Below are 22,878 nucleotides of genomic sequence, written 5' to 3'. Positions count from 1 at the left end.
TATGGAGAGTGTGTTGTGCGTGTTTATTAATGTTCCAAAAAATGTGTTGGTAGTAGTTCTTGTTGATTTTTTTTTTTTGTTTCTCCCGCATTTCTATTTTAGATAAAGTTGCTAAATTAGGAAATCATATTGATATCCACTAGCAATGAAAACCGAGAAAAAGGGCATCATTCATTTTTTACTTCCACTGGCAACCACATCCCTTGAATCCATTTTTTCTAGAAATAAATAAAATATTCTTGTTCTCTTTATTATTTTATCAACTATTCTTTCAATCAACAATCTTGCTAATTATGAATCTTCTACTATTATTTTTTCCAATATACGTTTTAGCCACTATTCACAAAATCGAACTTTACGTCAACTCAGCAAATCAAGAAATCAACGGACACAGGGTCTCTTACAGAACCGGGAAATTTCCTAGTTATGATTTATACATTGACGACCAAACTTCTTTTTACCAATACGATGATGCTAAGAAAGTCATTTACTATGATAACAAAGTTAGATTTTATTTAACTGTAATCAATAACATACTTCAATTGAGTCCAAACACTCCGTTATCAATAAATATTCAGCCTGATGGAAAAATATTGGATAACACTTATGCAGTGGAAAGCTCAAGTATAGCTGAAGCTAGTGCTAAAAAGAATTATAACATTTGGTATGGCACTGATCCACCAATTGATGCGATTCCCTTGTCTATTCATGCCAGTTATCTATAATTTATGTTGACGTTCGTACAGAAATATATATAGGAGAAAAAAATATAACAGTTAATTTGTTCTCATTCAATTTGCCTCTACTGCTATTTATGATATAAAATAGTTTCCCCAGTTAGAAGATTTGGAGTGTGCTCTTTTTGATTGTTTTGTTAATTCCTTAACTAGCAACTTCGACGTATAGTGAAATGACTCAATTGTAGAAACTTTACCATTAAGAAAGTTCTACAACATTGCAAACCCTCTTTCGTTTCTACTAGGAAACTTCCATTATCTCTTAGTCTAAGCATGAAGAATTATCGTGTCAAGACCAAACAGTAACCACTTAGGAGACCATTTAGCACTCGATGTAATACTAACTGGTTACTCCAAATGCTCATAATAAGGATTAAGGCCAACTAAAGGTTGTATTGAATGAGATAGCTGCAAAAATTGAGAAATATTACCATAGAAATTGCCGAATAAGTTTGACCTCGGAGAAAAAAAAAAAAAACGCTCTCTAAGAATTGCCTTTTTCATTACAAGTTGTGCTAGTACTGCTGCTGCTGCAATCCTCATTTTTTTCTTCTTGACTTTCCCCGGGGTCAATCTTCCCAACCGGGAAAATGCGGCTCACAAAAAACTGACCTATTAAATTCAAGCATTTTGTAATACATAGAAGAGAAAATGAAAAAACCAATCATGAGACGTTTTTTAATTTACACCAAGTTTCAATTACAATGGCCCATAAATCAAAAGAATGGTTCCTATTATATAATTGTAGATGAAGAAGACAATAACATTGTTAACTTATTTCCTAGAAATTCCAAGGTTTCGTAAAGAACAGGAGGCGTTTTATTTTATAAAGTGAAAAATTTCCAATCCAATAAATCTTAGCGATTGACTCCAGAAAACAGAACCAGAAGAAAAAAAAAAAAATTTCTCATTCCTCTCAATAACAAAAGTATTCCTCATATTTCTTTTTCTTTTACACTTTTCCAATTCCAATCAAGAACAAGTTTAAATCCTTTCAAGGCTGGAATCAAAGAAAGGAAAGAAAGAAAGATAGACTTGGAAGCTTTATTTTATTTCACCACCTCCAATTATTTGCATTTTTTTCTCAATTATTTAAAGGTTTTTTTTCCTGTTTATTTATTTTGTTCCTATAAAATTTCTACTTCAACACCCACCCCCCCCTCATAAAATATAATTTTTAAGATGTTGACTTCATTCCGTAATCAAGTGAGAAGCTCAGCAGTGACAAAGAGATTATTATCTTCATCTTCAGTTAGATCTCAAGTTATTGGATCAAATGTCAAAGGTCAAGATTTCAATGCTGCCAAGTATATGAGCCAAAAATACCATGTCGTTGACCACGAATATGACTGTGTTGTCGTTGGTGCTGGTGGTGCTGGTTTGAGAGCAGCTTTTGGTTTAGTCTCTGAAGGTTTCAAAACCGCTTGTGTTTCTAAATTGTTCCCAACCAGATCACATACTGTTGCTGCTCAAGGTGGTATTAATGCTGCTTTGGGTAATATGCACCCAGATGACTGGCATTGGCATTTCTATGATACCGTTAAAGGTTCTGATTGGTTAGGTGACCAAGATGCTATTCATTACATGACCAAAGAAGCTCCAGCTTCTATTTATGAATTGGAACATTATGGTGTCCCATTCTCTAGAAATGATGAAGGTAGAATTTATCAAAGAGCCTTTGGTGGTCAATCTAAAGAATTTGGTAAAGGTGGCCAAGCTTACAGAACTTGTGCTGTTGCCGATAGAACTGGTCATGCCTTGTTGCATTCCTTATATGGTCAATCCTTGAGACACGACTGTCATTTCTTCATTGAATTCTTCGCCATGGATTTGATGATGAAAGATGGTGCTTGTATTGGTATCATTGCTTATAATGAAGAAGATGGTACTTTGCACAGATTCTTTGCTAACAGAACCATTATGGCTACTGGTGGTTACGGTAGAGCTTACTTCTCTTGTACTTCTGCTCACACTTGTACTGGTGATGGTTACGCTATGGTTTCTAGAGCTGGTTTGCCTTTAGAAGATTTGGAATTCGTTCAATTCCATCCATCTGGTATTTATGGTTCCGGTTGTCTTATTACTGAAGGTGCTAGAGGTGAAGGTGGTTTCTTGGTCAACTCTGAAGGTGAAAGATTTATGGAAAGATACGCTCCATCTGCCAAAGATTTAGCTTCCAGAGATGTTGTTTCTAGAGCTATTACTATGGAAATTAACGAAGGCAGAGGTGTTGGTCCAGAAAAGGATCACATGTACTTACAATTGAGTCATATTCCAGCTCCAGTGTTGAAAGAAAGATTACCAGGTATTTCTGAAACTGCCCACATTTTCGCCGGTGTTGATGTTACTAAAGAACCAATTCCTATCTTACCAACTGTTCATTACAATATGGGTGGTATTCCAACCAACTGGAAAGGTGAAGTTTTGAAAAAGAGTGCTGATGGTAACGATGAAGTTGTTCCAGGTTTATTAGCTTGTGGTGAAGCTGCTTGTGCTTCTGTCCACGGTGCCAATAGATTGGGTGCTAACTCCTTATTGGATTTGGTTGTTTTTGGAAGAGCTGTTGCTCACACTATTAGAGATAATTTGCAACCAGGTACTCCAATTCCAGACCACGCTAAAGATATTGGTTATGAATCAATTGCCAACTTGGACAAACTCAGAAACGCTAATGGTTCCAAACCAACTGCTGATATTAGATTAGAAATGCAAAAGACTATGCAAAAGGGTTGTGCTGTGTTTAGAACTCAAGAAACTTTGGACCAATGTGTGGAGCATATTGGTGAAGTGGACAAGAGCTTTGAAGACGTCAAGACTACTGACCGTTCTATGATTTGGAACTCAGATTTGGTTGAAACTTTAGAATTACAAAACTTGTTAACTTGTGCCACTCAAACTGCTGCATCAGCTGCTGCTAGAACAGAATCAAGAGGTGCTCATTCCAGAGACGATTTCCCAGATAGAGATGATGTTAACTGGAGAAAACACACCTTATCTTACCAAGAAACCGTTGGCGGTCCAGTGAGATTGGATTATAGAGATGTTGTCAAGACCACATTGGACGAAAACGATTGTAAACCAGTCCCACCAGCCAAGAGAGTGTATTAGAATCAATTGGTTTGTTTTTTATTTAGGAAAAAATAATTGTGTATAGCAACACAAAGTAAATATATTTATAATCAGTTTTATTTCTATCTTCTTGCACGTAGATTGAAGGATGGCGTTGACGGGAATATCTTACATGATGTTGAACCAGGTTTATTGCTACAGTCAATAACTCCAATCCAATATGCTCAGCTAATGAATAAACTACCAACAACACGTCTGGACTCTATACATACAATCAAATCTATTATTTCTAATTCCACACAAATACAATAGTTTTCTATTCATCTACAATAAAATCATCATCATCACCATCATCCCCATCACTCATAACAATATCGTCATCTTCATCATCATCACTATCTATAATGACAGGTTTTTTTTTAGTATTTCTGTTTGTTGTTGAAGCAGTTTCTCTGGGTCTTCTTTCTTTTGACGTTGGTTTATCAAAACTTCCTAATATTTCAAGATCCTCTAATTCGTCCAAAATAGATTGTTTACCAGAAGGTTTTTGCTTCTTTTGTTTCTCAACAACTGGGGTAGCAGACCTTGATTTTGTCTCTTTTTTGACTTTCGTGGAAGATGACAGATTTAAATTAAATATATCGTCATCGTCATCATCATCACTGAAAAGTGTAATTGTTTCAATCTTTTTATTGGATGTTGATCCACCTGATGTTTTGTTTGTCTTTTTAGCACCATTGCTTGATGGAGAGAAAAATGACAATATATCATCCTTATCTTTAGGCTTGGAAGAAGAAGAAGACGATTGTGGTTCACTTGAAACCTCTTTCTTTACCACTGGCTTGACTGATGTAGTTTTCTTTTCTTTTGGTTCAACTTTAATTTTCTTATTGGTTGGCTGCTCTTTGGTGGCAGTTGCCTTGGCTCTTCTCTTGGTTGGTTTTTTCTTCCCATTAGAAGCCAAAGATTCTCTTTCTTGTTCATCACGAATCAAGAACTTGTCAAATTCAACCAAAAATTCATCCAAATCATGGTTCCAAAGATCCTTTGCCGATTTTGATAATAAGGCATTCAATTCTGCTTCCTTTTGGTCACGTTGTTGCATTATCTTCATAAACCGTTCATAAGTTAACGACCAAATTGCCATACCCAACAAATAATCATAAGATGAATAGATAGTTTCTGGAACATGAGCTGTTTGTTCAGTTTCTCCTTCTTGAATATTGGCTATAGAAGTATCTCCCACATCTTCGTCACCTTCTTGTTCTTCGACTTCCTCTTCTTCATCAGCAGCTTCACCAGTCAACAATTCTTGATTAGATTTAATTGGCTTCCCATCTTTACTGAATTTTGTAAAATTATGTTCTTCCAACAATGCAACCAATTGCTTCTTTTTCTTGTTGGCAACACTCAATTGTTTCTCAATTATCATTTTGATAAACCTCGCCTGTTCACTCAACATCAACAATTGATTCTGTAAATTGTCTGTCATGTAATCCTTTCTCTTTTGGTAGTATTCCAATCGAACATAATAGAAATCCTTAATTATTTCTAAAACATCGTTATATTTTTTGATTCTACCCATAGGATCGAAAGCAACCATATTGGCCAAACTCAAAGAAGACACCAACTTGAACCTCTCCAAAAGACCAATTCGTAAAGATTTTTGCATTTCAGCATCAGTCAATTTCACCACAAATCTGATCGAAGTAGTATGGTGTTCCTCCATATCTTTAATCCATGGCTGTGTCTTTTCGTTTCCAAACCCACTGAGTAAAAATTCCTTGACATTGTTGGTCCAAGTTTTCACTGGAATTTCTGTAATTTCAACTGTATTCAGATCAATTTGTTCAATTCTTCCGGAAACTTTGAACTTTTGCGGTCCCATTGGCTCGAGATCACCACCCCACCCTTTGTACCATGGGGTCATTTCCTGTAATTCTTCACCATTCATTAATCGTCTTATATTTGCAACAAGATCTTTGGGATTGTATGAAGGAATATTTGTAGACCAACCAGTACCAATGCCTTCAGCACCATTTACCAAAATCATGGGCAAAACAGGCAAGTACCATTCCGGTTCAACTGTTTGCTCATCATCTTGGACATAAGTGTACAAGGGATCATCCAATGGATTGAATATTTTCCGAGTAATTTCACTCAATTCCGTGAAAATATATCTCGCAGCCGAGAAATCCTTACCACCAGCAGCACGCGAACCAAACGAACCATTTGGCTTCAATACGTTGATGTTATTAGACCCAATGAAATTTTGCGCAAGACCAATTATAGTTTGCACCAACGACTGCTCACCATGATGATATCCTGTGTTTTCACTTACATATCCTGCCAATTGGGCAACTTTAATTTCGCTTCTCAATTTTTTCTTAAAACATCCATACAAAACTTTTCTTTGCCCTGGTTTGAACCCATCCAAAACGGATGGAATCGATCTTACATTATCAGACATTGAAAACAAAATCAACTCTTTATTAATGAAATCACTAATAGGAATTTCGGTAATTTCAGGGTCAAGATGGGTACCTGGTAAAAATCCTTGTAACCATTCCTTTCTTTCATCAGCTTTCTTTTTCAGGAATGCCAAATCAATATAATTTTTGTCTTCACCTTGCAATGCATGAAATCTCTTTAAATGACGATCCAAGGCCGTGAAATATTCACGTGCTTCCATAGGAGTAGAAGTACCCAAACCTTTGTAATACTTTTGAGTCCAACGACATTGTTTCCCTTCAGTGTCTCTCCAGTGTTCAAATTCAGGCATTGTATAAAATGGTATAACACGTTTACCACCAGCACCCCTTGCTCTAACAGTAACCTTAACAATTGGAGTAATAAATTCTAGTAAGAACCCAGGAATATCCAACAATCCAGGAAACGAGGTTTCTAAAAAGTTGATAATCAACCCCTTTATATGCGATCCATCCTGATCTTGATCTGTCATAATCATAATATGACCATATCTTAACGATTTTATATTCTCAGCTGTGTAAACTTTTTTATGTTGCAACCCAATGATTTGTTTCAAAGAGTTGATTTCGGAATTTTTAGCAATTTGATCTGCTGAAGCTTCACGAACGTTCAATAATTTACCACGCAATGGGAAGCATCCGTAATAATCCCTCCCGACAACCGAAAGCCCAGCAACCGCTAAATTCATAGCAGAAAGCCCTTCTGTTAAAATTAAAGTACAATTGTGTCCGTCTTTTGTACCAGCTCTGTTTGCATCAACCAAATTAACTTGACCCTTGATACGCAGTTTTCTGCTACCATCAGCTTTTTGAAGTGCCTTGTCTTCGTTCGCATTGGCAATAGCTCTAATTTTCTCTACTATACTGGTTTTCAAAATACGGTTGATCAAATTATCATTGGCAACAAACTTATCTTTACCTCCAAACTGTGAAACTTTTGTTGTTAATTGTTCTTTTGTTTGGGAAGTAAAAGCTGGGTTTTCAATAAGACAATTGATAAATAAAAACATATTATCTCTAACTTCCTGGGGTTTAATCATAAGTTTCTTCTTACCTTTTTCCTTCTTGGATAATGTTTCGACTAATTTATTAATGATCTGATCCGAGACGTATTTGACATGTGTACCCCCTGATGTTGTGGCAATGGAGTTGACAAAACTGACTTGATTAAAAGATCCATCACTAACAGCAAAGGCAACTTCCCATCTATCATTAAACACTTCATGAACAATGGTGGTGAAATTCTTGATGGTTCCATCCTGAGGTTCAGGTTCAGGTGATCTTTCTTTGATGGCTTTGACATACATTTCCACATAGCTCTTAAAACTGGAGATGTTTAACCTCTTTTCATTTAAATAAATGTTACAGTTTTTGACAGTACCACATAAATCATAAACTCTTCTTCTCAAAACAGATAAAAGGTCATTATCCAAACAGTCCATATCAAATTTGCTCAAGTCTGGTCTAAAAGTGATCTTGGTATATTCTTTTTTGGTTTTTAAAGTGGTGATTTTTGGTTTCGAGACATTTGACATGTTATTTGTCCAAGATTGCTTATATAATTTCCCCATATTCAAATCAGCAGTTTCCACTTCAAATTGAGTAGAGAAAATATTACATAATTTGGCACCAAACCCATTTCTACCACCAGTAACTTTTTTCTCATTGTCGTCATAGTTCGAAGAAGTTAATAAGTTACCAAAAATCAATTCAGGAATATACATATTTTCTTTGGTGTGCATTTCAACTGGTATACCTTTCCCATCATTCATTACCTCTATTATATTGTTTTCCGCGTCGATTTTGACTCTGATATTCTTCATACTAGGGTCTCTGATTTTGTTATCAGCAGCATTAACCAAAATTTCATCAAATATCTTATACAACCCAGGAACAATAGTAACTTCTTTGAACACCATGGATTCAGTGTCAGCATCAAAACACCACATTTCTGTTTTGGTTTTTTCAACAGATCCAATATAAGTGTCGGGTCTTTTCAAAATATGCTCTAACTGGGAAAGTTTTTGATACGTTTCTGAAGCATTGCTAGGTTTAGGAGTGGAAGAACGCGATGAACTGACTGTGCTATTGGTTGCATCAGCAAGAGGCTGCTTTTGTTTGGAAGACGCGTTTTTCTTGGTAGATTTTTTAGAAGTTGGAACAAAATCATCTTCTGAGCCATCAGTGAAATAGTCAGATTCTGAATCAGACATTGTAGATATGAGTGGTTCAATTAAACAATAACGTAAGAATAGATTATTATTTGCTGTCAAGGAAAAAAGAAGAGAAAAGGATAGAAACAAATATCAATTCAAAATTGAATTTGGCAACGCAAAAAAAAAAAAAAAAATAATCAACGCACATTTGTTTTGTTTTGATTTTTGATGAAGATGATGATCTGAAGCAATGCGAATTTACAATCACGGGTTCATTTTATCTCTAGACACGCCTAGTTTACCGACCTACCTCGCGTCCAAATATATTGGGTAACATTAAACACCACTATACATAAACATAAACTATCTAATAACCCTTTTTTTGTGTATTACTTCTTTTTCTTTATAATTTCATTTTGAATTCTTTCAAATTCATCTTCATCTATATCTTTAGGAGATCTCTTCTTCCCCTTTTTATCCTTATATTTACTTTCCAAATTATTAATTAAATCATCTAATCGATTTGCTTGACGACTTTTAATTAAACTAGTCAAGTCTTGATCCTTTTTAGGTTTATTCTTAAGTAGTTGCTGTAACTCTTCTGCTTGTTTAGCTTCTTTAGCTAACTTCTTTAACATTTGTTTCACTTTAGTTTTTCTTGATTTGGTATATTTCTCCCATGATTTTCGTACACTATCATTGACTTGTAAATTATTCAACTCTTTATCAATAATCTTGTAAACTCTTTGTTCTTCTGATTCGGTGAACTCTAAATGTGGAATCAATTCAAATAATTTAAGAAAATCTCCATCATAATAAATGAAATTGTTTAAAATATCGTATTTTTCTTCTTCTGAACCTTGATATTTCAATCTGTCTTCTTCAACCATCTCAACTGTTATTTTTTCATTAATGGATTCGAAATAATCCTTCCAATCAAACCCTTCATCGTCTAAATCATAATCTGCTAAAGATCCTGTATTATCATATCTCTTCCTTTTCGCTGGATCATTTAATATACTGAATGCAAATTGTATTTTGGTGAACATTTCTTGTTGTTTATCTTTGTCATTTTCGTTGTTGTTCTGTCGTAATTTATCAGGATGGTATTTAAGACAAAGCTTTTTATATGTTTTTTTAATCTCTAGGGGACTAGAGTCCTTCAATACCCCTAATTTTTCGTACGGGTCAATGTCAGGGAATGGAATACCCATTTTGATGTAATCTGGTTGTTAAGAAACAAATCAAAAATAGGTACAAATTTTTTTTTTTTTTTCTACCAGTATTACTATTTTTTTTTTTTTTGGTTAGTTCCTTAAGTTTCTTTGAAAACTCATTACAAAATACACATCTCTAACAACAAAACTGGCCATACATTTACAATTACATACTTAAACACCATCAAATTAAAATAATACACAACACTGATAGAATTATATAAATAGATTTTTTTTTTCTTTTTCTTTAAATAAAAATACCACCTCTAACGAAAACTTCCAACATATCCTCTTATTTCTTCCCTCTTTTCAACTGTTCAATTTCACGATATGCCAATTCGAGTTCATGCTTCAACTTTTCATTAGAAGCACTCAACTCACTAACAGCTTGTTCGGTTAACAACTTTTCTAAAGTCCATTTTTCGATATTATTGTTTTCATTTTCTTTCAATCTTTTAATGTATTCAACTGCTCTTTGTAAAATTTGGGCTTTATTGGTATCGGTAGTTGGTATCAATCTGGCCAATTCTCTTATACCAATATTTATTGATTCTCTTCTTTTTCTTTCAACTTCCTTATGATTTTCTCTTCTTTGTCTATGCCATTCCGGTGATCCGTGTGGAGGTTTGGCAGGATTAGTTGCTTCTGATTTGAAATTTGTTTGAGCAAGCAGTTGATGATACTGGTACTGCTGATCAGCCTGGTTTTGTTGATTTCCGAGTTGATCATTGGAAACTTCAGGCTCATGGTGCACAGATTTATTTTCATGTTTAATGTTGCCAGTGTCTTTCGTCTTCTTTTCATCTTTATCCAAGTCAGTTGTTTGGCTAGTATTGGATTCTGGTTGCTCTAATTCTTTGTCATGTTCTTTATTAACAGCAGCCACAGCAGCAGTAGCAGTAGCAGTAGCAGTATCAGCACTGGCAGAATCAGAAGCTTGTTGGGCTAACAATTCAGCATCAATTTCCATATCATCCTTGGAAATGTTACTTGCCCGTTTCTTCTCTCGACGTTGTTCGTCTTTTTCTAATGATCTTTTTTGACTCTAAACAAAAGGGAAATAGAAAAGAATAACATTCATGTTAGTCATCGTTGTTTGGAATGTGTGTTGCATGTATGAAGTGAGCGAGGGTGCAAATGATAAAGTTTGTCTGTTGCAAATAAAAACGTGATCTTGGGCGTTGCTTGAACAAAACCAATTTGTAAACAACTTTGTACCAACCAAGGTTTATTTGTTAATTCCTGATTTGCATAAACCACTTGACATCATATATTCAAACACACTTAGAGGTTCATACCCAGATTTCTGGCGTAGTAAACGATGATACATACTTTTCCCATTGATGTTGTAAAATGTGTAATGAGAGATAGAGTTAAGTGTGAAGAAAACAAAAACAACAACAAAAAAAAAAAAAAAGATGGTGATCACGTTGTTGGCACGTTTTTTCTCTTCTCTTTTTTTCAAGATGTTTTCTGTAATACTATGCAGAGTGCGTGTGAAAATCGTTTTTCTCGTTTTTCTTTTTCTCGTGCGCCCCTTCTTCTCCTCCTCCTCGTGGCAAGGCAAAGATAGAAGAAGAAGAAGAAGAAGAAGCCCGCCACTTTTCAACAATTCTTTTTGATAGTGTTCTTTTTACTAATTAATCATGTGTTCAATTGTAGAAACCGAAGCTGGCTGACTTGCCCACAAAGCAATCTGCAAACCGATAATCAATCCTCAAACGAATAACGCATATACGAACAAGAATAGCGACTAACACGGCCGTGCTTTTGCAATGGTTTAGAATTCGTTAAACCGTTATTCAATTCAATCCACAATATCAGGGAACATATCATTCTAAAGAGCGACAAAGAGAAATAACCTTCTAATCAGATGTTTTCCAGAAGATCGGGAATTCAAAAGTTTGAATATTTTGTTAGAGAAGGTGAATATGCGCTTAGAGGGATTGAATATTTTGTATGTATGCGCTTACAGCTTCCGGTATCAACCATAACTATATTTTTCTTTTTTGTCTCAGTCTATGTAAGGGCGTGTACTGATAACCATTCTCATTCATTTGTGGGTATTTCTTTTTGTTCCGTCGTCTTCTTTTCAATTTCATTCATCTTAATTGCTTTTCTCGGAGATGAGAAAGAATTTCGCATCAACTGATATTCAAAGACTAAAAAAATAATTGTTCACACAAAAACGCAAGCAAAGTTTCATCAAGATTAACAGCAACCACCGCCAATTACCCACCAATTTCGACTCAGCCGGCCGCCAACAAAAACATAAAAAGATTATGCATACGGAACGCTATTGTCCCTAACACTAAAACGAGATCATTCCACCACTTCCCATTCATCTAATGTTCAAAGCATTGCTACCTAAGTTGAGATTCGTCATTGATTGAAAAATTCTATAATTCATATATATATATAAAGAACCCCCCATCCATACGATATATCGTTTCGATTTTTATTTTATTTTTTTTTTTTTCTTTCTTTCTTTTCTCTTTTTATTATCATCAATCACAACTTATAATATATCATTTCTATATATTATATTTCATTAAAACTCACAAACAATCGAATTAATAATGTCCGAAATTACTTTAGGAAGATTCTTCTTTGAAAGATTACATCAATTGCAAGTTGACACTGTTTTTGGTTTACCAGGGGATTTCAATTTAGCTTTGTTGGATAAAATCTATGAAGTTGAAGGTATGAGATGGGCTGGTAATGCCAATGAATTGAATGCCGGTTATGCTGCCGATGGTTACGCCAGAGTCAATCCAAATGGTTTATCTGCTTTAGTCAGTACTTTTGGTGTTGGTGAATTGAGTTTGACTAATGCCATTGCTGGTTCTTATTCTGAACACGTTGGTGTTATTAACTTGGTTGGTGTTCCATCATCTTCTGCTCAAGCTAAACAATTGTTGTTGCACCACACTTTAGGTAATGGTGATTTCACTGTTTTCCACAGAATGTTCAAAAACATTTCCCAAACCAGTGCCTTTATTGCTGATATCAACTCTGCTCCAGCTGAAATTGACAGATGTATCAGAGATGCTTACATTTACCAACGTCCAGTTTACATTGGCTTACCATCTAACTTGGTTGACATGAAAGTTCCAAAATCATTATTGGACTCCAAGATTGATTTGTCCTTACATCCAAACGACCCAGAATCTCAAAAGGAAGTTATTGAAACCGTTGAAAAATTGATTTCTGAAGCCAGTAACCCAGTCATCTTGGTTGATGCTTGTGCTATCAGACACAACTGTAAACCAGAAGTTGCTAAGTTGATTGAAGAAACTCAATTCCCAGTCTTCACCACTCCAATGGGTAAATCAAGTGTTGATGAATCCAACCCAAGATTCGGTGGTGTCTACGTTGGTAGTTTATCCAAACCAGAAGTTAAAGAAGCTGTTGAAGGTGCTGATTTGATCTTATCTGTTGGTGCCTTGTTGTCTGACTTCAACACCGGTTCATTCTCATACGGCTACAAAACTAGAAACATTGTTGAATTCCACTCTGATTACACCAAGATTAGACAGGCCACTTTCCCAGGTGTTCAAATGAAAGAAGCTTTACAAGAATTATTGAAGACCGTTAAGAAAGCTATCAATCCAAAATACACCGTAGGTCCAGTTCCACAAACCAAATTGCTCAACACTCCAGCTGCTCCATCTACTCCATTGACTCAAGAATACTTGTGGACTAAAGTTTCATCCTGGTTCAGAGAAGGTGATATCATTATCACTGAAACTGGTACCTCAGCCTTCGGTATTGTTCAATCACGTTTCCCAAAGAACTCTATTGGTATTTCTCAAGTCTTGTGGGGTTCCATTGGTTACACTGTTGGTGCTACTTGTGGTGCTGCTATGGCTGCTCAAGAATTGGACCCAAAGAGAAGAGTCATTTTATTCGTTGGTGATGGTTCATTACAATTAACCGTTCAAGAAATCTCCACCATGTGTAAATGGGAATGTAACAACACCTATCTTTTCGTTTTGAACAACGATGGTTACACCATTGAAAGATTGATTCACGGTGAAAAAGCTCAATACAATGACATTCAACCATGGAACAACTTGCAATTATTGCCATTGTTCAATGCTAAAGATTACGAAACCAAGAGAATCGGTACTGTTGGTGAATTGAATGATTTGTTTGCCGACAAAGCTTTTGCTGTTCCAGACAAGATTAGAATGGTTGAAGTTATGCTTCCAACTATGGATGCTCCAGCTAACTTGGTTGCTCAAGCCAAATTATCTGAAAAGACCAATGCTGAACAATAAATGTGTTGTTAAAACAGCAAGATTTTATGATGATGGCTATTTTACTGCTTTTGTTATTTTTGATTTTCATGATTTTGAATAAATGAAAAGAGTAATTATGACTTTGTTTTGTTTTTAGTTCTAGAGTTCATTTTATAAAGGATAAATATAAAGAAAGATTTTTTTGATTAAAAATAATATTGGATTTCTTGTAGATAAGGATTCGAGGTTTATTTTGTGTTGATAAAAAAAAGGTAGAATTGTAATTGTTAGCCAAGTTATGTGATATCGTAAGAAAAGTATACACCAGTCGACAACAACAATAGATAAACCATATGGGTTCATGATCTATAGGTAGAAGTATATGATCAATAAATTCTCTTTATTATATCTTGGAAAATCTCATCATAAACCTAATCTAAGATTGAGAATTTCTTTTTTTTTTTTTTTTGGTTGAATATTTCTTCATAATCTCAATAAAAAAATACTATTCTTATTCCCACAACCAATATTATATACCAACAAATTATATTCCATAAATAAGAAAAAGGGGGAGTTTCGGTTTCTTATTGAGTTTCCAGTTATACTAAGAAGGAGAATCTTGATTTGTAACTTGGTTTCATTTATTATGTTTTTAAAAAGGATTATTTTTTTTTGCAACCACAGCTTTTTCTTTCGGATGACTTCCCGATAGATGTGATAATGCTACCACAAAAGAATTCAAATACGAATGTTGTCACTTAGATATTCTATACATGCTACTGAGTGTATATCAGAGAATACATCAAGAGAAGTTCACCAATCTTTAATATGACCACATGAAAGATTGAAGTTATTCTCCATTTATCCAAAGTTCAGTTAATTTCAAGATGTTTCCCATTTGAGTCTACGTTCAGAATAAATCACCACGATAGTTCTGGAAAAACACATATATTTACCAACAATGCTATTCAAAAAAGAACAAACTGTAGCTTCGATCAAATTAAACTTAAAACTAAAATCAAAAATGTGCCAACACTGATACTTGACAAATAATTAGCAGCTCCTGAAGTTGTTTGAGAGCTGGTAGGTTGGTTATTGGTTGTAGATGACTGTGAATTTGGAGGGACTGATGTTTGTTCATTGTGATTAGCAGCACCACCACTACCACTGTTACCACCATTCCCATTATTTCCGTTGTTTCCACCACCGCCTTGAGTTGACAAGCTAGTTATGGTAGAAGTATTATCACCTGTGGAAGAACCCGTGCTAGTAGTTGTAATACCTTTAGAAGATGAGCTGTCCTTAGTGGACAGAATAATATCAATTAATGAGCTGGTCTCATTGGATGTACTATCCCCAGTCGATGAACTATCTTCGGTAGATGGACTATAATTAGTAGTAGCAGAAATATCAATATCCGACCATGAGCCACTATAAGACTCATCACTTGCTAATGAACAAATAGTTCTGGATGCATAATAAACAGCCTTGGTATAACAATCACAACTTCTTAAATTGCTAAAATATTGTGAATTAGTACATAAACAACCAAAGTACTCTTGGTCCGAAATATCTTCATCATAGTAACCACATCCATTTTCTTGATTTAAAGCCTTAGTGCACCAAGTATTACAATCATAGTATACGTAATCTTTGTTGTGAGCTCTATTGGCGGCAGTAGCAGTGGTAGTAGAAACCTGAATTAAAGTAAATCATAAAATAACTAACTTCATTGTTGGGTTTTGAATATGTTGTAGAGTGATATCTTTATAAGTTGCATTCATGGAATAGGGATAAATTCATCCCTATTTATAGGACTTTCCAGTAAGAAGTACAAGTGATAGACCATGACCAATCTAATTGTTTGGGTAGTCCATTTTTTGCTAGAAAATTCATTTATGAGCTTTTTTTGGTGTCAGCCTCTCATGGCTGCTAATGGGCTATTTTTAGTATTACGTAATCGAGCAAACTCGAGATATTATGATGAAAATTGAATTAAGATCTTTAGTCTTTGGACTAATTCATGAAGTTTTAGAAACTATTTGGTTTCAAATTATTCACTAAATACGCCATAATCATTCACGCTTTTAATTTCTTTTTAAACCAGTATATATATCTTCTTTTTTGACCTTGGCAATCCTTGCAAACACTCTAATTCATGACTATAATGCATATACTAGATTTGTCTTTCATTTGAATATACCTTGTGTATTGTCACGGTGGTGTGGTATGCTATTTTTTGGGAGATAAGTTATTTGCGGGGTTAATCAAACACCCCATTAATTGAAATAGCTATTCTTACCAGTAATAATGTTCCAACATTGAACAGGGGTTCAGTTTTGATATGTCTTATGTCAGCAAATCACTAATATTTGGTAGTTTAGTGATCAAGTCTTAGTTTATACTACAGTCTTTAATGTATGACCATGTGTTTTGCTTGCATAGGTTCTTAAAATGACAAACTAATGGTATCAAGTAGTAGGCGTGTCCAATCACTTTGGTCTCCACATCCCTGTTGTTATTGATTAGTAAGTCTCAATCTTTTGTATGACTTCTATTCGTTTTACGAATATGCATTTATTGAGTTGAACATCGATAACAAATTGGTAGACTGTACTTATTCAAATACTAATCCTATTATAATCCAATTAAGGTTGTTAATACCATCCATTAAAGTTTGTTTGGAATATTATTGTTTTCAGAGATATCGTATAGCACTCAATCTATGGTATAACTGTAGTCGATTTTCTTACTCATTTCCCTACTACGAAATTTATCATACACCCACACTTTATCCAACGCCTTAAATACATTATACAGCTTATGAGCACAATAATTGAGATATCAATAACACTCTTAATGAATACAGGTTTTATGAGTTTTATTTTTTTTCATATCAGAATAATTATTGGGGTTTTTGTTGTTGTGCCAAGGCGTAAATACTACAAGAGGCTACAGTGTCGTGCGAGGTGCTCAGTATATGTCGCCTTACACACCCGTAATTATTATATTCGACTAGGTTACACCAGAAGTCAAACGGTCAAATCGGACTTCTTCACCGAAAGAAAATATCCCCATTACAATTATCGATAATATTATATTTGTCCAAGACTTTAAGGATTGATATATTTATAAAAAAAAAAAAGAAACTTTTCGGGGAGATGGGTCCGACTCACCCACCAAACAATTTTGTAGAATATCGAAAACTAAAAAGAAATCAAACTTGTTTTTTGCAGCTAATTTACTATGATATCAAAGACAAAACCACCAAAAGAAATCATTTCAAATCCATATGAATTAAAAAACTATAAATTCAACCAATATCCATTGTTGTTTTCCCCAATTTTTTTTTTTTCAATTCTTTTTCATCATTACAACTCCATTCAATCAATCATCACTATGAAATTGTTCCAGAATATTATTGTTTCCCTCGCTTTATTCACTCAATTAATCTTTGCTATCGAAATCGCTGAAAATAAAGTTGATCGTGGTACCATTACTTTAAATTTAGGTGATATCATTATTTATACTGGTGCTACTTGGTCAATCATCGACAATGCTTATACCAATTTTGTTGGCAAATTAGATGTCAGAGCTGATGCTGGGTTATATATCTCCCTGACTTCTCATCTTTTGGCTCTTCAAGTTAGTTTGACAACTATACTCCATTCAATTACCAATAACGGTATTATCTCCTTTGATTCACGCGTTTCAAGAACATCATCTTCGTATGATTTGAGAGGCGTTTCCTTCACAAACAATGGAGAAATGTATTTTGGGTCTTCTGGTGAATCTTCAAGTTCCACTTCACTTACTTCTGCTCTGTGGACTAATACTGGGTTATTACTGTTTTTCCAAAATCAAAGAACTTCTGGTACAGTAAATCTTGGGGTTTCAATGGGATCTATTACCAATGATGGACAAATCTGTTTGAATAATCAAGTTTATGAACAAGCAACCCAAATTAAGGGTTCGGGTTGTTTCACTGCTAAAGGTGACTCCACTATTTATATCGCCAATGTTGTATTAGCAGTTTCCTCCAAACAAAATTTTTATTTAACTGATAAAGGCTCTTCCATGATTGTCCAAGCAGTATCAACCACACAAACATTTAATGTTTATGGTTTTGGTGATGGTAACAAAATTGGATTAACTCTTCCCTTAGTTGGAACTCTTTTCACTTCAGCTTATACTTATGATACTGCTTCTGGTATTTTGACTTTAAGAAATACTTTGCTTGAACAAAAATTTAACATTGGTACAGGATACGATCCATCTAAATTTCAAGTTGTTACAGATTCTGGATCAGGTACTCCATCAACTGTCTTGGGTTCAGTTGCTTATTATGGCCGTGCCCCAACGAGAACTTTGCCTAAATCCTGTCAAATTCCTTGTAAACCAATTCCAGAAGCACCAGGAACTAACCCAACAGAATACACTACCACAATTACAAAAACTAACCCTGCTGGAAACACAGCAACTGAAACTGGTGTTGTTCATATTCTGACAGATAAAACTGGATCTTGGTTCACCACGACATCAATTTTCCCAACATTGACAACTGCTATAGCTACATCCACCCCAACTACTTTATCTACTGGATTATCTTTCAGTGTCAATATTCCAGTTGAAACTTCGTCAATTGAAGACTCATCAAGTACTTTAGCCGGTTCTGAATCTTCTGTTACTCAAACCACATCCATAGAAACCCCAGTTTCAAGTTACTCCTCTGCTGATCAAGAGTCAGTATCCATTGATGAATCTTCTGTTAATGGCAGTACTATGGTTTCCAGTGAATCTGCTCTTGAATCTGCTAGTGACATTATCATTGCCGAGGCATCTAGTGTTGAATCATATCCTTTGAGTGAACAATCCGTTGCTCATGAATCTACTACTACTACTATCCCAATGTCTGCTACTACTGAAACATATGTTACTGAATCATCTGAAGTTGTGGTTGATTCATCATTTGTTAGTGAAATCCATATTTCCAAAGCATCTTCTTTTTCAATTGTGACACCAAGCGAGACCATAATTGTTGATGAATCATTTACCAGTATTAGTGCTATCTCAACCACAGCATCACCTTCTGAAATATCATCTGATTTCGTTGTATCATCTGCATCTTACTCAATTTTCGCCAGTGAAACACATATCTCCAATGATTCTGAATCCGTTGAACCATCATTTGTTACCCCAAGTGAATCAATAATTGTCATTGTTTCTGAACCACCTATTAGTACTGATTTAATCCCATCTACTACCTCACAACCTGAAATGTCTTCTGTGATTACTGAATCAAACATCATTTCATCAATTGTTACTGCTCTGGAAATGGAATTATCATCTACTTTGGATTTATCCCATTCTGAAACATCTTCAATCAAAGAGTCAGAAATTATTAGTGTAACTTCATCAGTACCAACTGTGGACTCCACTATTGCTGACAATAAATTAACATCCACTTGGAAATCATCCAGTTTAATCAACTCGGAGTCAACTCCTTCTATTGCCATGAGTGAATCAGAAATAACATTGACTCCTGTTTACACATCTGCATCAGCTGCTAAATCTAGTGATATTCAAACACAATTCACTTCGACTTGGGTTGCTACAAAATCTGACGGATCTGTTACCACTGAGTCTGGTATTGTCAATCAATCTGGTACTTCTTTCACCACTATTGCCACATTCCCACCATCATCCACATCATCAGATATTACCACTGAGTTCATTTCTACTTGGACCACCATCAACTCCGATGGTTCTCTCACTACTGAAATTGGAGTTGTTAGTCAATCTGGCACATCATTAACTACCATTGCTACATTTCCACCTTCATCAATTCCATCAGAAACTATCAGTGAATTTATTTCCACCTGGACTACCACCAATTCTGACGGATCGGCTGCCACCAAGTCTGGTGTTGTTATTCAATCCGGTACTTCCTTTACTACTATTGCCACGTTCCCACCATCATTTACTTCATCTGACATTACCACTGAATTTACCTCAACTTGGACTACTACCAATTCCAATGGATCTGTTGCAATTGAGTCTGGTATTGTTAATCAATCTGGAACTTCATTAACCACTTTAACAACTTTTGAACCTGTTACTTCATTAGTTGTGCCATCATATACTGCCATTGAAACCGAATTTACCTCCATTTGGACCACCGTCAGTTCTGATGGTTCTATTGTTACTGGTTCTGGGATTGTTGGCCAATCAGATACTTCTTTAACTACTTTTCCTCCATCCTCCTCAGATTTTGTTACTGATTTCACATCAATTTGGGAAATCACCACTTCTAATGAATCCAACGCAGCTGAATCTAGTGTCATGGATCAATCCAATGAAAGTTTGACAAGTACTACTACTTCATATGAATCTGCCACTGAATCCAATATAGTTAGTCAATCTGATGAAGTTTTGACTAGTGAGGCTACTTCATTTGTATCAGTCGGAGAAACTTCAGCTGCTATTACTACCACTGTTGCACCCGCTTCTCCTTCTGCTAATATCAATAATAGTGTTACCATTCTTGTTTCCCCATCAGAATCGGAAATCAATACCAGTAGTTCAATTTGGAATAATGAAAATAATACTTCTGGTTCTGTTTCAACCTCAGACTCAACATCTATTACTGATCATCATGATGGTTCATTATCTATAACCAAAACTGAACTGGAAATCAATGGTGGTTATTCAACTGAATCAAGTTCCCTGATTGTCACTGCTACTATCACTAGTTGTAACGAATCTGATTGTTCTGAAAGTGTTGTTACTTATGTTTCAAATGTTTCTTATACCACTGTTACAACTGGACATTCCAATGATAATGTTTCCACTGCTGAAAATAATGCTGGTAGTACTTTGACTGAAAATGTTTCAAACACAAAAACTATCTCAATTGAAACCTATCCAGCTACCACTCTTAATCAATCAACTTCACCATCAAATATCGCTGAATCAAACAAAACTTCAATTGTTGATAGTGGAAACAACGACACCGACATCAATTCAGATGATAAGACTGCTATTGTTACCGCTGTTGCCACTGGTGATGGTGTAGCAAGTAATGGTACTAATTTCGTTTCTCCATCAACCATTGCTGATGGATCTTCAACTACTTCTGTTGGTATTCCATTATCTTACGAAAATGGATCTAATCAATTATCAATTGAAAATATTAAATATTTGGTATTGGTCGTGTTTGGATTATTGATGGTTATGTAATCATCATCCAATTAAAAGTGAATCGATTCATTTTATTTTTTCCTGTTTGCTTTTATTGTTGTTATAGATTTATAATAGAAATATCTTGTTATTTAATTTAATTTAATTTAATATAATATCACTTATTGAAAATAGTTATTAATAAATACTTTGTAACTTAAATTCTCTCTCTCATCATTTCATCAAAATCAAATCAATTCTAATCCAAGAATCCCTTAATGCATTGGCAAAATTAATATTATTACAAACTTGTATATTAGGATGCTCTGAAGTGTATAAGATTACAAGCGAACACATAGGCAAAATGGAAATCAACAGCCACATATCATCTTCTTCCAAACTCAGAAAATAGCTCTTGACCAATTTTAAAGACTAGCCGGACCTCGGGTAAACCCAGGAAAACTCCAATTTACTCACTTATTACCCAAATGAATACACTTTACCATATCAAAAAAACTTTCATGGATGAACCAGAGATCTGATATCTCGGAGTTCCCCTTTCTAAGAATTCATTGGTAACTGAACAACAAGACTTTACAGTGCAATCAAATTAGACTTACTGATCCAACAACGAGCATCACATACCTTGCAAGTAAACTTTATTATCAAGACATGCTTGCATCCTTCACAAATGCAAAAGGAGGCTAATCTCCTAGTTCTTCCTAAGCAGGAAGGTTTTTGGACTTATTGATATCAATCAACAAATGACGAGTAACAGATGTAAACCATCTTTAAACCAACAGGCAACAAAGTCCTTCCCTGATATGTTGTGCTTACTCACGGTTGTGGCACGATCAGTGAAAGACTCCAACAATACCGACCTTGGCCACTCCACTAAAACCATGCTACTCAATTAATTACCACCAATGTATTGCCAATTGAGGAATTTCCAGATTCTGATTTTACTTCCCTCTACCACAAGCAATACCTTCACCCGAAGGGGGGGATTGCTTATATAAACTTTGATAACCATGAGTTAAAGGAAAAACAACTTGATGGAGGGATGGAATTATTAAATATTTTGGAACAGTAATGGGGTTAAATTTTTCAAAGTCCTAAATAAGCTTAAACAAAAAATAGCCAAAAAAAAAAGTTTGGCAAAGACTTGGACCATGTAATTTAGGTAATCGAATCAATTCATATATTCCTAATGATGTACTTATGGATCACCAATATCTTTGACTATCTCGTTTTATTGCTGCAATCACAAACAGGAAGCAACTGACGAAGAATAAATGGATCAAGAATTTTTCAATGTTGGTCCTTAAATGGGTGTCCCTCAAACAAACAAGCAAACAAATTGTTCTATGTTACCCCTTCTTTTTTATATGATTGTTTATATATTTACAATAGATAAGATTAAATTAGACAACAATATTAGTGTAAGCCATTGATTGTAATTCTAAAATGATTCACATGGTCCGAAAAACAAAACTAAAAATATCCCGCCCACACACACACACAAAAATTGTGTTTATTTATATACACGACTAAGCAATCTTGTAATATTATGGCAATCTTTTATCAAAAATAATTCAAATTCAAATTAAATTAGAGTAGAAGGGTTAAACAAAATCACTTCCCTTCCCTTCCTTCGTCTCCCTTTCATCTAAATTATAAATTTTATAAATTTTCTTATTTTAATTTATTTTCACTTCTTTATTTCTTTCTTTCTTCAGAGATTAGTCGTTCTGGTGGTCCGTATAAAATAGCCACCTCGCCTTGAC

At 34.8% G+C, this 22,878-nt stretch overlaps 8 protein-coding genes across 8 annotated transcripts; 4 read left to right on the top strand and 4 right to left on the bottom strand. All coding sequences in view use genetic code 12, as the record gives it.

Annotated features, from left to right (window-relative positions):
- Positions 1-293: 293 nt before the first annotated feature.
- CD36_46100 (conserved hypothetical protein) lies at positions 294-725 on the top strand (the record flags this gene model as incomplete). The annotated part of the gene is made up of 1 exon (XM_002420208.1): positions 294-725. The coding sequence occupies one exon, from the start codon at positions 294-296 to the stop codon at positions 723-725; it is 432 nt and encodes a 143-aa protein (XP_002420253.1).
- A 1,194-nt stretch (positions 726-1,919) lies between these two features.
- Positions 1,920-3,845, top strand: CD36_46090 (flavoprotein subunit of succinate dehydrogenase, putative; the record flags this gene model as incomplete). Its single annotated transcript, XM_002420207.1, has 1 exon — positions 1,920-3,845. The coding sequence occupies one exon, from the start codon at positions 1,920-1,922 to the stop codon at positions 3,843-3,845; it is 1,926 nt and encodes a 641-aa protein (XP_002420252.1).
- Positions 3,846-4,122: 277 nt separating this feature from the next.
- Positions 4,123-8,508, bottom strand: TOP2 (DNA topoisomerase 2, putative; the record flags this gene model as incomplete). Its single annotated transcript, XM_002420206.1, has 1 exon — positions 4,123-8,508. One exon carries the CDS (start codon positions 8,506-8,508, stop codon positions 4,123-4,125), a length of 4,386 nt encoding a protein of 1,461 aa, XP_002420251.1.
- A 332-nt stretch (positions 8,509-8,840) lies between these two features.
- CD36_46070 (conserved hypothetical protein) lies at positions 8,841-9,665 on the bottom strand (the record flags this gene model as incomplete). Its single annotated transcript, XM_002420205.1, has 1 exon — positions 8,841-9,665. The coding sequence occupies one exon, from the start codon at positions 9,663-9,665 to the stop codon at positions 8,841-8,843; it is 825 nt and encodes a 274-aa protein (XP_002420250.1).
- A 295-nt stretch (positions 9,666-9,960) lies between these two features.
- Positions 9,961-11,009, bottom strand: CaCBF1 (centromere DNA binding protein, putative; the record flags this gene model as incomplete). The annotated part of the gene is made up of 2 exons (XM_002420204.1): positions 9,961-10,713; positions 11,001-11,009. 2 exons carry the CDS (start codon positions 11,007-11,009, stop codon positions 9,961-9,963), a joined length of 762 nt encoding a protein of 253 aa, XP_002420249.1.
- A 1,238-nt stretch (positions 11,010-12,247) lies between these two features.
- On the top strand, positions 12,248-13,951 carry CaPDC11 (pyruvate decarboxylase, putative; the record flags this gene model as incomplete). Its single annotated transcript, XM_002420203.1, has 1 exon — positions 12,248-13,951. One exon carries the CDS (start codon positions 12,248-12,250, stop codon positions 13,949-13,951), a length of 1,704 nt encoding a protein of 567 aa, XP_002420248.1.
- A 956-nt stretch (positions 13,952-14,907) lies between these two features.
- On the bottom strand, positions 14,908-15,624 carry CD36_46040 (conserved hypothetical protein; the record flags this gene model as incomplete). The annotated part of the gene is made up of 1 exon (XM_002420202.1): positions 14,908-15,624. A coding segment is annotated over one exon (717 nt), but the record flags the coding sequence as incomplete, so codon positions are not given.
- Positions 15,625-17,311: 1,687 nt separating this feature from the next.
- Positions 17,312-21,151, top strand: CD36_46030 (conserved hypothetical protein; the record flags this gene model as incomplete). Its single annotated transcript, XM_002420201.1, has 1 exon — positions 17,312-21,151. One exon carries the CDS (start codon positions 17,312-17,314, stop codon positions 21,149-21,151), a length of 3,840 nt encoding a protein of 1,279 aa, XP_002420246.1.
- Positions 21,152-22,878: the final 1,727 nt, after the last annotated feature.

Source organism: Candida dubliniensis, chromosome 4 (assembly GCF_000026945.1).
Source record: "Candida dubliniensis CD36 chromosome 4, complete sequence".
In the NCBI taxonomy this organism is placed as follows: domain Eukaryota; kingdom Fungi; phylum Ascomycota; class Pichiomycetes; order Serinales; family Debaryomycetaceae; genus Candida; species Candida dubliniensis.
Note: the sequence above shows the minus strand (reverse complement) of the source record. Positions and strands in the feature narration are given on the sequence as shown.